General features: G+C 31.2%; 1 protein-coding gene across 2 annotated transcripts in view; it reads right to left on the reverse strand.

The window, feature by feature from the left end:
• Positions 1 to 17,138, reverse strand: part of LOC111028388 (noggin-like) — a 23,708-nt gene extending 6,570 nt beyond the window's left edge. Inside the window, exons 1-2 of one of the 2 annotated variants that reach the window (XM_022307015.1) lie at positions 16,945 to 17,138; positions 3,675 to 3,949 (exon numbers count right to left, since the gene is read on the reverse strand). In XM_022307015.1, coding sequence (XP_022162707.1) covers positions 3,675 to 3,920 — 246 coding nt within the window. In that variant the 5' untranslated portion in view covers positions 3,921 to 3,949; positions 16,945 to 17,138. Of the gene's footprint in view, positions 1 to 3,674; positions 3,950 to 11,758; positions 11,860 to 16,944 lie in introns of those variants that run through there. The other variant, XM_022307014.1, reaches the window with a different exon arrangement.
• Positions 17,139 to 17,420: the final 282 nt, after the last annotated feature.

The raw sequence follows: 17,420 nt of genomic DNA on the forward strand, positions 1-17,420 counted from the left end.
GTGTGTGTGTGTGTGTGTGTGTGTGTGTGTGTGTGTGTGTGTGTGTGTGTGTGTGTGTGTGTGTGTGTGTGTGTGTGTGTGTGTGTGTGTATTATATACAGGCATAACGTATAGTTGTAGTAGGTGTACGCGTTTTATTCTCGACACGAGATTATGGCACGTACCTACTTCCCATAATATCACAACCTATATTATAATAATATAATGTTGTACGCATATATGACGACAAAAGATTTGATCATTTAACGGACACGTTTGGAAACGTGGAAAAAAACATATACACCTACCTACATGATGTACATACGAGCGGCGGGCATGACGAGTATATAATAATATAATAATAATAATAATAATAATAATATACAGGACGATTCCCCGAGCATGGTTGCACCCCCAGTGACCAGGGGTCTGATTTTTAGACTTTTTAAATAGGTAGGTATAACAAGTATAATGTATACCTCAAGACCATATTTTTAAATAATCGAGATTTTTCGTACTGTACTATTGAGGAATTTCCTGCTGGGATACAAATTATTCTAAGAGTAATGGGTCCATGATAATGGATTTGGAGGGCAACAGTAATATAGTTATTTTTTTAACATTTTTTTGAAAATGTTTGTAATTTATATTAATCCATTAACAGGAATGATCTAAGTATAATAAATTCTAGATCCAACATTGCATTTATTTTAGGTTATATTTTTAAAACCATTTTCAATTACTATTAACATTATCCTTAGTGTAAACATTTTAATAACTCAAAAGTTATTTGTTCAAATTTTTAATTAGTTAGGTACATCGATAGTGCTTTAATAAACATCCACTAAATAGTTGACAGTAAAAATTATTTGAAAAACAGAAGTTTGTATCGCCACATGACATTATTGAATAACTATTAGAAAAAGTGTCAATAATTTGATAGTAATACGGAATTTAAGTACATTTTAAAATTTTAAAATTCTCGAATAAGACCTGGATAACAAATGGGGGTGAACATGATTGGTGAATCACCTTGTACATTATGAATGTGACAGGATTATACGTAAAACAGAATTTGTGTCTTAACGGTCTGACACGCATATATAGATATCATATTATACGCGTATTATATTATATTATTATGTATATAGGTACCTAGGCATGGTATCGGAAATCAATTAAAGTCCAGAATGTACGTTTCAATGTGGACATCGTTTCGATGCGGATCGCTTAAGTCAACCGTCTGTTCACACATTATTATAATAGTAAGTAGACAAAAAAGTGAGATTAATTCAATATAAAATAATTTATTATTAAAACATCGAATTTTGTATAATATTATACTGCGTTAAATTTGATACATAAAAATAGTTGAAACCAAAAGCGAATTTGTTATAAACGTATTCACGAGTTCGCGGTTAATTGATAGTTAGTTTTGGTATACTAGTCTGAGAACATACGCAAAAGACAATAAATCGGATAAAAAAAGCGTTTACTTTAATTTTAAGTTCTTTGTATCTCAGTAAACATCTTAATACTGGTAATAAATAAGTTTATAATAGCTAGGCACATATTGTTATATTATCTATCATGAACAATACTATATAAACCTCGACTTCAGGTAGATAATTCAGGTATTTGTGCATTATTAGTAATTATTGGTATTGTACTGAGGCGCAGATTTTAATGTAAATTGAACTTGTTTCTGGAAGTGTAGACATATTAGATTCCGAGCTGAGTGATGATGAATGTATTGATTTTATAACAATGTATGAAATTATTTTGTTTCAGCATGTATTTATACAATTTATAGTAGAAATGACGCTTTGTTCTTCAACGTTGAGGGTTTTATTTGAATATTTTTTGTTCCTTCAACAATTTTGAATATATTATGCTACAAGATTTCTCATAAGTTGTTATTATAACAATTTTAAAATATTGAAAGTACATAGACACTTGTTTTTTCTTAAACATTTGAAAAAATTCGTCGAATTTACGAAAATTTGAAAATTATTTCGTAGTTAAAAATGTATGTTATGTTCAATAAATATTGTAAAGCTTAAACATTTAATATAAAGTTCCACAATAACTACTGCTCTGAAACCAAATACCCAAAAAATATAATATGAGCATAATTTTTTTTGTCATTGGCAATTCAATGTCAAATGTATACGAATAATTGGATATTGAAATGAAGAATAACAAGTAACGACTTTATAGTTATTTTGTCGTAATTTAAAAATATTATTAAAAATTAATTCAACCTTCCGTATTAGTATAATAATACAATTAATTACTTTAACAGCAATAGAAATACAATATCATAAAATATAGGCACTTATGGGCGGACAAGCCAATTACTCGCTCAAAATCTTTTTTCATACGCAATCAATTTATCATTGAATCAACTTTAACACATACACTAAAGTGACTTACTCAATGACGAGGCACACTCGACACCTACTGTACAACTGGTACTGGTTACCAACTTTCCACTGTTTAAAAAAACAAAATTGTTTTCATTACTCTAGGGAATTTTTAGACGTCTTAAGATATTTTTTTTACGAAATGCATTTCATAGGTGCATAATCTTTTAGTGTGAATTCCTCAATATTTTTTAGAACATTGACATTGACATCCACTCCCTATTTTTATTAGTTATGGCTATATATTTCACTCATTATACACAACGTCCTAATCTGATTTGATCTGTTAAATCGATGTTGGAATATTGCGTAGGTACCGAACGATGATGCATACCAAAATCATTTATTATAATCATCGTTCGTAACATTACAAGTATATTACTCTTAATTTACTCAAGTCTTCGTAGTGAGTAAAAAATTATTTAAATATTATAAGTTATAAAATATTTATACTTTTAAAAAATAGATATGCGTGTCGTATACATTTCTGCACGCAATTATTATGGCAAACAGACAGCAATTGATATTAAGATAAATTATTTGGTCACATGACGTTTGTCACTAAATTTTTAAATCATTATTTTTAATTAATTTCTTAAAAACAATAATATTAAGTTCAGTGATCAATTTATTTTTATACTATACTAAAATGTCTAAAATAACTATGTAAATACAATTACAAATAATATAATTAAAACTCACGTCCCACAAATGTGTATTTAATTTTTACGCAAGCTCAATATTATATTGTTTTTTAAATAATACAAAACATCATCATTATTATAGTGAAGTTCTGCATAGTTTACTACATGTATTATCTTTTCTTTAGAACTTAATTTCTCTGAGAATTATAATAATAGGGTGGCACAATATTTATTATTTCAATTTTCGTTTCCGTATCAATGAATATAGAATATAATGAACTAATATTGGATTCCTAACTTAAAACTATTTTTTTACCGTTTAAATCTTAATGCATACATTTAAGAAACAAAATCCGGGAGACAAACGTCACGCATGTCTGTAATAATTTTCGGTAACCAAATATCCAATGTATAGCTATACTTTCCGGAGACAAGACGTCCATAATATTATATAGATGTCACGATTTTACGCGTAAACATTTTTTTGTTTTCAATCCGAAAACATGGACAGCGAAGCAGTGGCACATATTACGTGTAGCGAATGCAGCTGATAATGTAATAATAATCGTAGGTATAATAATTGTAAACAAACATTGGGCAACACGCGAATAAGATTAAACCGTACCGTTATTACGATTGCCGTTTTGCTCATCCACATTTCGTTGTAATCGGCACCGATGAGTCGGTTGAGCTTGTCGACTTTCATGTCCTTCTTGCGGGGCAGTCCGGGCTCGGCACGAAACCACACGCTGAACGAGCCACCGCTCGTCTTCTTGGCGGGTGAGTTGATCGCGACCGAGTTCTGTAGCTGTTGGCCAACAGCCAGCAGGACGACGAGCAGGGCGACTCCGATGTCGAAGGGACGCCGCATGATGACGTCTCTCGCGCAGCACACACCGTCTATATTATTGAGAGCAACGGTAAACATATAGAAAGGAATAAATTACGAAAATAATAATAATATGTAACTATATTATAGTTTTTGTGGGAATCCTTTGTTTTAAAGCGCGGCGTGGTGGTTATTCATTTTTGTACTAATGATAGATTGCCTAGGCCATGCTTTAGTAGAGTTATTGAAGATTTTTAATTAGTTTTAAAAATTTAAAATCCATCAAACCCAAGCCCTATACAGTTCTGCCTAGCTTTTGGCCTATTTTATTTTACACTACATCCAGTCCCCGAAGATATCGTTCCCGCATGTGCAAAGTCTTGTCTTATCAACGCACAGTATACCAATGAAATTAGAACATTAATTTTATAAGAACATTATAATATATGTCCTCTCTTCGGTTGTTTACAGCATTAAAATTGTTAAGTGAATTATGAGGATATAGTAGTCATAACGCACTTTATGACTAAAATATCGTACAAATCCAATTACAAAACCACAGCAAATGCTCTTACCTTAAACTTTTATTCACTCTAATATATTTACCCTAACCACACAAAATCGGTACTGCTAAACTGAAATTATTTTGGTTATTTGGTATGTTGTAGGGGTAGTAAGTCAGAGACAACACAAAATAATATGCTCGTGGGTACGACGTCTTGTCTAGACGCTCACGGTCTGGCGCCGATCACAATATCGTCTGCAGGTTGCGTCACCCTGCAGCTATTATAATGATGTGCTCGCGAGCCTCAAAGGAACGATGTGTCATTGGGGACCAGCGAGACGGAGGCATAATAATATATTATAATATTTTGTGTTGTGTCTAATATAATAAATTATCACAAAGAGAGGTCAGGGCGTCGTCGGGTAAAAAAAAAAAAAGTTTGAAATTGTTATGCAAATGTAGGGGTGTCTATACGTGCCAGTGGAATAATGTGCGTCGAGAAATATATATTGTATAGTGTCGGTCACGGAGAGGTGTTGTGAGAAGGGAGAGAGGGATAAAGTGTGCGTGTGCGTGCGTGTGTGTGTGTGTGCGTGTGTGTGTGTGTGTGTGCGTGTGAGAAAGAGACAGAGAGATACTGTAAGAGTGAGAGCTAAAGGAGGCTGAGGAATAATACCGAGGAATGCGGGTTAACAGCGCCGCCGCCGTTGTACAGCGATGGGTCGTCGTCGTCGTCGTCGCGCAGTTCCGAGAGAAAAAAATACCGACCCCCTAAAAGAACATAATAGCGTCGTATAAAATGATAACGTGTTATTTCGTCGGAAATCATGAGTGTGTTTTTTTCCCCGAAATATTTTTAAAACCATTCCAAAGATTTTCGCAGACCACCCGACGCCGTCGCTTCCGCCAACGACGACGTCAGGCATTACAAAGTACCTATATCTTATGAATTATGATTGATATGACTTTTATTCACAAATACTCGGAATCGCAGGGGGTGGCCATTTCAAAACTTGAAAAACTAAAAACTATTATCATAAGAATAATCGTACGACTTGTTGGATGGCCAACGATCATACAATATTATATTATAGAGTTATGACGATTTCAATATTTTTGGAATTCATATGCAGGACTACCACTACTCCATCATGTGCAACGTAGTCTTTATATGGAGGCGTAATTGGGCGGAAAAGGAGTTGGATAACGATGTGGAATTTTCACCCGTTTAAATTAAAAGTAGCTTTAAAGTTTTTCGTATGTATTTTGTAACTTTAAAATAATTGTCTAGATTGATCTTTTGAAAATGCTAAAGGCGCCAATGCGGTTTAAATATCAGGGCTTAGGTATACATAGGCACATTGGCACGATCATACTATTATTACTGAACAAAACGATAATGCGGTTAATAATTTATCATTTAATATCGTTCAGTTGAACGTTGTGTTCATTCGGATGTCGCTATGTGTGTACACTAGTTATTTGGATTTTTTTCAAGCTTAATAGAGAGATATACTTGATAGATACCTGAAAATAGTGTGTGCGACAGAATATACGACTCGGAATAAACGAGCAGTAAAACGGAACGTATTAAAAAAAATTAAATCAATTAATTAATCAAATTAAAAAAATAATTCATCTCTGATTCGTTAGGACGACGGCGATGGCATTTGCATTTGTCTTTTCGTGTGAAAATAAAATAACACGCTGGCAATAAAATACCTACGTACAATATAATATTATGTTTGTCTCCTAAAACGAAAATAATTTCGAGAAAATGAAAAAAAAAACGTAGCCAATATATTATAAATATACAGGATGATTCACCACTTTTTTGACAATCTTTTTATTCAAATAAAGATTTTTAGAATTTTTAATTAAACTCAAAGACTATTTATTTAATTGAATTTTTTTCTACAACTTAAGGACTGTCACTGTTGAAATACAAACTCCGATTTTCAAATTAGAACCACCTTTTTAGGTTAGTAAATTATTTAGTGTACACATTTATTGACAATATTAATACCTAATTAAAATTTTAAATGAGTACTTTCTCGATAGTTAAAAAATGTATACTACACAAAGATAAAAATTTAGTCTTCAAAAATGACTTTTCAAAAAATAAAGAAGATGTAATATTGGGTCTAATTAGTGATTATTACACTTGGACTATTGTTACAAACTATAAATGTGGATAGATTAATATAAATTCACCATAGCTCCCAAATTAAATTCTGAACCCATTTTAATGGACAATCAACAAAGTTAAATAACTCAAAAACGACACTGGTTTTGGAATTAATTTTGATTTTTTCGTTATATAATATTCAGAAAAATCATTTACAGCACATAAAGGAGGACTAGTGGATCTAATTAAAAGTATAGAAGTCTTGTATGTCCACAGGACACTACTTATATTTTAGTACAAAAAAAATCTCATATATATGTGCTTATATGATATATTATTATAATACGTGGTGTCCAAATACCGGTCGACTGCCGAAGTAGATGGGTCAAAAGTCTGCGGTCCTATACCTACATAGGTGCACATAATATAATATAACTGTACAATGGGAGAGACGTTGAGATTTTTTTTTTAACCATATACGAACGTCTCTCGTTTACCGCATCTGGCAAATACTCCGATAAATACATGGAAATTCTATTTATTTTTTTTTTCCTTTCGTTTCGGCGTTTTTTCGGTCTGTTTGTTTGGGGAGATTTTTTTCCGTGTCAACCGACGAACGCGTAAATGTATAAAAAAAATATATAACATATAATATTATACTCGTGTGTATTATAGTACGCGTTTAATGCGTATATATAGATGGTACGCGTCTAAATTCTTTACGCGACGACCGGCTGCGGGTCACAACAATAATGGGTAAAAAAATACCAAAACTCGTGACTCACCGTGAACCTATATATCATATTATTATTATTATTATTATGCGTACAACGGATGGCCAACACGGCCCAACAAAATACTTATAAATTTATAATATTTAAATTACAATAAGTTTCCATCATATTATGAAGTGTCGCCGACGTGAGTTATTGTAGTCAAGAGTCGAGGTAATATTAACGTGATTTGTACATTATTATTGTAACTAACACTTTTGTTTACTGACGATCAGTATACCTATGACTATTATATTTTTGAACGAGCCAGGAGTACAAGTTTGGAAACGATTTCCTCAGATTATACGTAAGTTCAACATTTAACGGTACGATATAATAATTATAATTGTCATGCCATGATGATGTGTTTTAAATTATTACGGCGCCAAGCGATTTAAAACACTAGTACGATAACTATACCTACGACGGCGAATATAAACAATATTGATACAAAATACGAGTACCTAAATATAATATTATGGTACCTACTACAGTTAATATAAACAATATTGAAAACTTCATTATTATATTACAGTTTACGCGCTACGAGTGCGTCCTGGATGATTTTTAAGTGGTTACCGCAGCTATTATTTATGAACAAATTAAAAAACATTTCTTTCGTGTGGTTTTGACCTATTAGGATTAAAAACATAGAAACATCTGATTTGGCTTCAGCTGTAAACGTGTGAACAAAACATGTTAAATCGAATTTCAGCTTTGATGCTATTTAGATTTTGTTTTTGTTTTGCCCCTTGAGTCTCCAACTTTAGACATTTTTTGCACTATAAGTTTCCAAAGTGTGACACATGTCATCAGATTAATTTAGGTAACTATTCAGTGCTCGAACTGAGGGTATACGTGGGGGATAGAATCCATCTTCTTTTAAAAAGTATTTATGCTTAAACTACCCTTCGAATTATATTCTTATATAGTTGTATCCAATCAACAAAACATTTAAATATTCATATTTTGTTAACACTTTTGAAACCTTCTATTAAATTTTTTCTGATTTCATGTACTGTGCCTATATTTTCTAAAGAAAAACATGTATTTTGTAAATACAATGTCAAGTATAATGGCAAAAAAAACATTTTTTTCATGCGGCGGTGATGGACTTTATTCCCCTGATTTTTTTGTAGAGCTGTCCTCCTATCTTTCACCTATTATACAATGTCACCAACGACTAAAGATGCCAACCGACGGTTTCGATATTATCGTTCATGATAATCTGTACATATGACATTGTACCGATATCGGAGTGTTGAACACACACACATTTGCATAATATATGGTCCGTCTTTTGAAAATTCAAAATTTGTGTGCCCGTCGCAGCAGAATAATTTACGGCATTATATTACATTTTCTGCGACCACACGTTAAGTGCCGATCTGACCTCGGGCGTCAAAAATCGTAAAAAATCGAATTCATAGCCTGCGGTGAGCGTAGGAATTATTTGGTTTTTTTTCTCATGAAAACGAGATATTTCGTGATATTTCGAAACGGTTTTAAGCTCACAGGTGTCGTGGTAAAAAAAAATCGTAGGTACGCCGTAAATCTAAAATGGTTTTCGAAATGCTAGTTTCTACAAAATCTTGGTGATCGTTTCACAGGAAAGTGATCTTGTAGATCATAATATTAAATTTACACAAATCGAAAATCACTCGGATTTCCCATCACATTACATATTGTTATAGTGACACTATTGTTCAACATTTGAGTTATAAAAACAAAAAAAATGATATAAACACTAATACCCTTGTCTGTTCAGCGATTCAGATTCGACTTCATGTCGTTACTCGTTGCAGACAGAATCTCTGAGAGTGTCATTTTATATTTTTAACATATTATATTTATATGATTTTGTGTTTGGATACTTAATTTTTTCTGACAAAGTGTTACAGTTTTCATGGTAACCAAACAATAACATAGATGAAATTAATGTGATTTATTATGTTATAATTTATCGTCATAGCACCAATAGGTTGCCATTAGCAACCGATGAAAAATATAATTAGGTTACCATAGAAACAAACACAAAAAACGCCTCCGCAAAATTTAGATTGAATATTATTTTTCGCAATATTGCTTCTAGTAACCGATGGTTAATATAATTACGTTATCATAGAAACCTCGTTGAAAATAAATGCAACCTTCTTAAATAGCCGAACATTTCAATGAATACTTGGGGAATATAACCACAAAAAATGCAAATAATTACATTATTTCAACCGAAAATACCTCAGACAATATGGACTCATCAATACCACACCTATCACTATACACATAAGGAAAACTAATATGAATTAAATAAAAAACATAACCTCAAAAGGTGGCACGGCTCCGGACTATGATAATATTTCTGCAGACTCGATGACATTTTTTTTGAGCCATTAGCAAATATAATAAACAACATTATGAATACAGTTTAAAAATAGGAATAATAACTCCAATCTATAAAAAAGGTTATCTAAACAAAGCAGACAATTAAAGGCCAATATTATGAAATTTCCCTAAGATACTTGAAATAGTTATTAAACCGAGACTAGCTAATTACCTAGAAGGTAATCAAATCCTATCTCCAACTCAGTTTTGGTTTCAGAATAGGTCATAATACTGAAGGTGTTATTACCAGCCTAACGCAAACAGTTTTTCACACAGTTTGGTCTAAAAAAAAATAATAATCGGTGTATTTATGGGTGTAAGTAAAGCCGTCGACTCAGTTTGTCATAAATCATAATAATATATTAATGTAAATTTTGTTATAAATTCATCAACTATCTAGATAAAATTGGCATTAAACACAAAGCATTACATTTATTTATTTTATTTAGAACACAGAACTCATAATGTCAAATTATTACTGCTAAATTTAATCAATATTTATATAAGAACAAAAAAGAAATAATAGTTATTCATTATTATCATCATCATCATTTTAAAAACATATAATAATGTTATATTCTGTAGGTAGCTGACCCTGCACAGCGTTGTACGTGACAAGCCAAATGCCCTTATCCGCGTCATTAAATATAAACTGCACAGATTTTAAAATAGTTATTTTGGGTGGTTTTGATCAAGTTTAAATTATAGGTCTAAAATTTAAACTTTGTTAATATAAGGCAATGTGTGTGTGTGTAAAATGTAAATGTGATGTGTAAGCGATCCACACCCGAGTCGATCACACTCATGATTCTAAAATGTGGTTTATACTACAAAGGTATCCGACAATGTGCACCTCAAATAAGACAATTGTTTTAATTTAGCATTTTAAAGAGGGATTCACACAGGGATTTACAAGCTAAAAAAAATGAGTGGTTTTTTCATATAAAGTTGTCGAAGGTTACAGAAAATAAAATTGTTATTTGAATAATTGTACATAATTTTAGACATGTATATTATGTTTAGTCAAAAGTCAGAAACACCCAAAATAACAGTGTTAAAATCTGTGTAGTCATTATTTAACGGAGTTTAAGAAGGGACTTATCAAAATAATGGTTGACCTGTAATAGTCATCGACTAAAAGCTAATTAAAATAAAAATTCAAAAGGAGATGTAAGTCCACAGTCGTTATTTAATTTTTCACAGACAACGCCGTGCAGAGTAGATGAGCTAGTGGAGTACCCTAATATTTTAATGAGGGGGGGGGGAGATTATGCAAAAAATGTTTATGTATATGTGATTATAATTGTTGAACATCCAAACCCCTCCCCAAAATGTGTACGCCAATGGCATCAGTTGGTATTTATAGTTACTATAACTGATAATAGATACCCGGAGGCAGTATATTCTAGATATTACCTGCAATCGTAACCCTACAGTCTTTATAGGTATACAAAAAAAAATATTTGTTTTTCGTGAGCCAACAAATCCCTGTGTGAGCCTCTACTTAAAATGCGAAAATTGGCTTCGAGGGGCACATCCTAGGGTGTAGGATTACACTAATGTACCAAATTTCAGAACAGTCAGTGCGATGGACTTGGTTGTGGATCGCCATACAAACACACACACAAGCACACACAAACATTGCCTTTTATCGATGTATAAACGATGTTGTGATTTTCCGTGCTGTGGAGAAGATATCAAGTAACATAGAACGTTTTTAAAATGAGTATTTTTTTGTTTACCATAACACAATAGTATAACTCGCAGCTATACCACCACTGCGGCGGTAATTGATTTTATTATTCTACCTAGCGCAGGCAGACAGCCGAATCACAACATAAACATTATACAGTTTAAATTATTTTCATTATTATTATCATAATAATTATAATATAATAGCCATTGCGTTAAATATATAATATTATATTATAATCATTATTATTCGCGTACAGTAATATATTAAAGGTACAGAAAACGACTAGCAACACACTGGGCCGTCACCGTCTTTTAGCGTCGAAAAGTGCGTTTTATACAATATTATATTAGGTACCATCTACAGCAAAATAACGTACGAGAAAAGAATAATACATACCTGCAGAAGATGAAGCGCGTTCGGAGTACAATGCCAGTCTTGTACCGAGCAGGTCACCGTAAAACTGTTCGACAGACAGTTCGACGTCCCCCGAACATCCTAATTCCCCACCTCGTCAAATAAAATATAGTTTCGGACCCTTAACCCACCCACCACCCTATTGGCAGAGTACGACCGTGCCTGCCTACCTGCCCGACTGTACCAAACACATTGTACTGACGCGACACGTGTTTGCCAAGAGTGTGATGGCGACAAAACGCGCGAGTTTCTACCTCGCCGCGAACAATGACGACTGCTTATTTTTCTCTTGTGATTTTCCGTATAAAATGTATAAATGGTATTATTATTTCGTACGACGCAACACGACGAAATTAAATGTAACGAAATCGTCTGTTCGACTAATTATTTACGATAACCGCACCGTCGCGACCGGATTAGAACTGATTAATGTATGCACTTAATTATTCTATTTGACGGATTTGTTTTGGTCACAGGTCACTTGGTAATAATACTGAAAGTTTCACTGTATTATATATTTTGTGCGAGCTTATAATTATGTTATTTTTTTATACTGCCCATTCCACCGATCCCAGGTCTAGTCGAAAACTTAATAGTTTGGTTTTTTTCTCATAATACTCTAAATAACGAGCGCACAGTCTTCTAGTATATGACACTATGACAGTGGTATAACAGGTGTATTAACACATAATATTATTATATTACCCTATTTACATTTGCATTCTTTCGTTTTATTCATTTTAGCGACAACTCGTTTCCCTTCAACATTGTATTCAACTGCTTTAATATAATAATATTATCGGACTCGTAATTAAGGTTTTTAATATTATTGTATAATAAATGTACATAAAATCATTTTTTCTCGGTGGCGACTTGGGTAATAATATGATTTTCCCTAATGCCGCCTTAAATCGAAATAAAAACATTATACGCCTACTAGATCATTAAACTTTGCTAAATAACATTATTATCTATTTATACAACTTTCTAAAAGATCATCAAATATAGGTATAGGTGCGAGCGTTAAAAGAAACCATAAAATATATTTTAATGCGATTTAAACGCTGGTCGTAAAATTGTGTTCGGCAATTATTTCTCGAAAATATATTAAACGTGCAAAACCTACCTATATTCCCTACATACGTGTCACACGGCGGCATATTGTTCTATGAGTATAAATCTGTTATCATGAACCTATAATCCTTGAGACAAAGTTAAATTACTCAAAACTATACCCATTTAATGTCTTATTTGGATTTATCAATATTTTTTTAAAATTATTTGATTCGTAATTTAAAGAAATAAATTATCATTTAAATGGATCTACTTAAATACAAAAATTTCAAAATACTTAAATAGAATATAAATATTGAGGTATTTCAAATCATGTTATGGTCCTTGCGCATACTTAGCAACTTACTAACATGATTAATAAAATTATTAAAATACATTATTGAAACAAAAAATGTAGATAGATACCTAATATTATTATAGTTGGACACTGCCGATGTAATTGTGCATCAAAAACATGTTTAGACGAGCAAAAAATAAAATAATAAAATAATAACCAAAGTCGGTCATCGGAAGGTTGTGTATTTATAAAAAAAAAAAACACAAAAAAAAAACAAACAAATAAACAATCAAACGAACAAAAAAATCTTTTATATTATACATGTACATCTTTGTGTGTCAAATAATACCAAAGATTAATGATTTATTAAAAATGTGAGTGATTTTTTTTCTCCTGCCGACTGTCATGGTTATTTATTAAACATTTCGTTTTGACACGACGACAATATTTGAAATGTCACAGAGAAAAAAAATTAATATATCGTAATTTACGGTGCTCTTATATAGCACATTGTTACGATGCACAATATATAGCTTATATAAAAAATTATATTCCGTGTATACTCGTACACCTATGAAGTGCACAATAAACTGTGTGAGTGATTGCTGTTGAGCAGAGTAGAACTAAATGTTTAAGAAAGGTGTCGTTTTAAAATACATTTTTTAGCACGGAACTTCGACTCTCATGAAATATTCTGAAATAGATTAATTTATTTTTATTTGAAAGACCAAAAATACATCACTTTATGCAGGTCAGACTTGATTCATATTTTAAATACTCTGTTTTTATAAATTGTAATCAACATCACCTATATAAAGCTTTGAATACAAGAATTACATTTTTGAGTTTTTTAAATATATATTTCCACCATCTTTCAAAATCAATTCTAAAATCTGAATTCAATGCAACCAGAATAATGTTTTCTTCTTTTATGAAAAAATAAATAAAAGGTTAAAATCCGACAATTCTAGGAAGCGAGATCGTTTTTACTATAAAGTCATTTTTAACAGCTGAAATTGTTTTATTTCATTTGTATGGCCTCGTAAGTCGTAACTACAGAAACTGCCTGAATTTTTGCCCCTCGATAAATAGCAGGCTCCCACATCCTTAAATATAATACCATTTATTATTCTATGTCGATTCATTACTCTTAATGAAAACGTGCTCGTGACGATCGTTTATTTGGGTTTGCCGTGAACATAATATTTTAATGTGCATAATATATAATATTATGTGTATGCGCCCTATGCTGTGGTTTATCGATATTTCACATGTTTATTATATTATACTCGGAGAACTGTCGAGACGAGTTTAAGAAAGAAAAAAATCAGTGGCGTTAAGAGGGCGTTTGTTGAAAATAATATTAAGTTTAATATGTGCTTAATAGCTGCGGTGAGAGCGCCGGATCGAGATTGAACGTTTTTAAGCGCCACACCTCCCTCCGACCAACTTATTGTACCTATTCACCTAAACCAATATTTTCACTGACATTTTACAATTTATTATTACTAATAATATAGCTTTCCATGAATGTAATTCCGTTACAACCGTTTTATTTTTGTCTTTATGATTTATCATTATTACTTATTAGAATACAACAATATTGTACGATACTTAGCCAAAGTCGTCTACATGCAGCGACTCAATATATTGATAAAACAAAAACACTTTGACGCAAAAAATTGGTAACTTTGAAATTTTGAATAGGGTACCTGTAAGTATCATAATTTGATTAAGTAACTAAAAACCTTTAAAATATATTTTTATGTCACTCAAACCGTTCAATCAATTGATTAATCAAATTAAAAAATCAATAATGCACTGTATTATCACACGATACAATTTTCTTCAAGGTTTTCAGTATCAAGATTAGCTCAATTTGTGTTTCTTTTAAATAAACGCTTTTTAATACTGCATGAGAATTGCATAAATAATGTTTTCCTGTCGATTTTTGTCGCAGAATTATACGTAGGTACCTATGTCGTGTTATTCCATCGATCAGTTGAAGGCCCTTCTTCCCACATTTTAGCACGACCATGTGTGTTTGCAGTGTTTATGAATAGGTCGGCGTTGCTTTCGCTTAACATTTTGTCACTCTATGAAAATGCTTACTATTATATAAACTATATATTAATATGTGTAAAATTAAAAGTGGGCAAGTCATTAAAAATAATAAATTCAATTTAAATGAGCACTTGTTACTTAACTTAGCACTTAATAACTTAATTCCGTTTAAAAAGAAGGTTTTTCTTTTTTTAACTAGTACATACGTGGATCACATAAGTGTATTTTATCAAGAAACATAACAGAAATTATGTTATTTGATTATGTTCATTGATAATCGTGTATATATAGAGTGATATTAAAGTTTTGAAACCATTAAGACCAACAACTTCAAAAATAATTTATGATTTTGATTTGAAGATTATTTTTTAAGTCAACTGAAAAAATCTGAGATACTTCAACAGTCAATATTAAACTAGTCAAATTATTAAGTTGAGTAAAAAAATTAACTAACTGGTTAAATAAAAAAATGTATTGAAAAAACAAAATATTGGACTAGTCTAAATAATAAAAAAATGTTATTGTAATAAGTTAAAAATGAACGATAATATACATCAGCTATAAATAGAGTACAGACAGACAGAATAATACTGTGAATTCTCGATAATTCGAATTGGTCGGGGACAAAAAAAAAGTCTAAACTCGACTTATTGAAAAAAATATATGTACACATTGAAATGCAGGTTTCTTCGAATTATCGAAAATTCGACCTATAGAAGTTCGAGTTATTGAGGTTTAAATGTATCTTATTTTGTTTGATCGGCTACTGCTTATTAGTTATTACTAAAGACTGGACTTTGCCTAAAATACATGTTGCTATTTTCAACAACATTGCATGCAGTCAATGAGTGTTCACAAGTCATTACTTGATTGATTAAATATCAACATTTTATAGCGCATATTTTTGCAAATTCTGGCGTTAGTGCATGTTCTGCATATTTTTTCATATTTTAAGAAAAAACCAAATATGCACCTAACGATCTGAACAAAAATTAAAAACCGATTATAGGCACGTTTATATAATATTAATATCAAATATTTTAGATCTCAAAGAATATTCGGACGCTAAAAATAGGTTAGGTCATTGTTTTTCCAATTAATATACAACATTAAATTATTGTTCGTACTTTTTTGCTATTTATACCAGCACATCACCAATGTATCTACTATTTAATTTTAATAAAATATTTTTTACAATGTATCAATGTTTAAAAATTGAATTACAATTTAACAAATTACATTATTGTATTACGTACTTGTTATATTATACATCTTACTTTTTGGTTACGAAAATTTTAATAAAACTAATAAATAATTATCACTACAAAATTAAAATCAAATATAAAATGTAATAAAAATTGAAATTTTATTTTGCATCTTTTGCATCTTTTTTTTGCATATTTTGACCTTTTTTAGTGCATGTATGCACGCATATTTTAAAATTTAAAACTTATAAAAATCCGGTCTTTACTTATAACATTATAACAGGTACCTATACTATGATACTATATTTTATATTCTATATTATAATAATAGGTATGCATAACCTATAGTCGTAATAGTAATACGTACATTACACACGAATGCGTTAACTCGGATTTTTCTGTGATAATACCGACTGGAAAGCCAAAATGTTTTGTATAGGTAGATTCGTCGTCTAAATGTTGAAAAAACTAGCGTTTTGTTTGTGGCAAAATATCTTTAAGATAATATTATAATATATTAATGATACAATTATTGTACAGTTACTTACATCACATATAGTATTTGAATACCCACGTCCGTCCTCGCAGGAAAGCATATCAAGTAGACAATAGAGCCTACAAAACAATAAATACACATAACGACTGGTCACAAATTTAACTTAACTTAAACAATTTAATTAATTAACGAGCACATTTGTACTCAATATTATACGTCATGCACCCTGCCGAAGAGCGTACGTATTACAAACTGCAACGAAAATAATATTGCAGTCGTTCGGCTTTGCAGGTGCATTTGAATTGAATCCCTCCCTCCAAACATAAAATTCAATTTTGAAATTGTCCCGGTTGAGTCTCGAGTTTTCAAATCATGAATTCATTTTGAATTCATCTAGTCCCATATTTTTCAATGACATTGTATATATTTACTGTCTTCTTACTAGTTGAGTCCCGGATTATCACTTATCAGACATGCGTATCACATAATCACAAGTAGAGAATAAGGATATTATATATTTTCAAAATC

This window comes from Myzus persicae, unplaced genomic scaffold (assembly GCF_001856785.1).
Source record: "Myzus persicae strain clone G006 unplaced genomic scaffold, MPER_G0061.0, whole genome shotgun sequence".
In the NCBI taxonomy this organism is placed as follows: Eukaryota; Metazoa; Arthropoda; class Insecta; order Hemiptera; family Aphididae; genus Myzus; species Myzus persicae.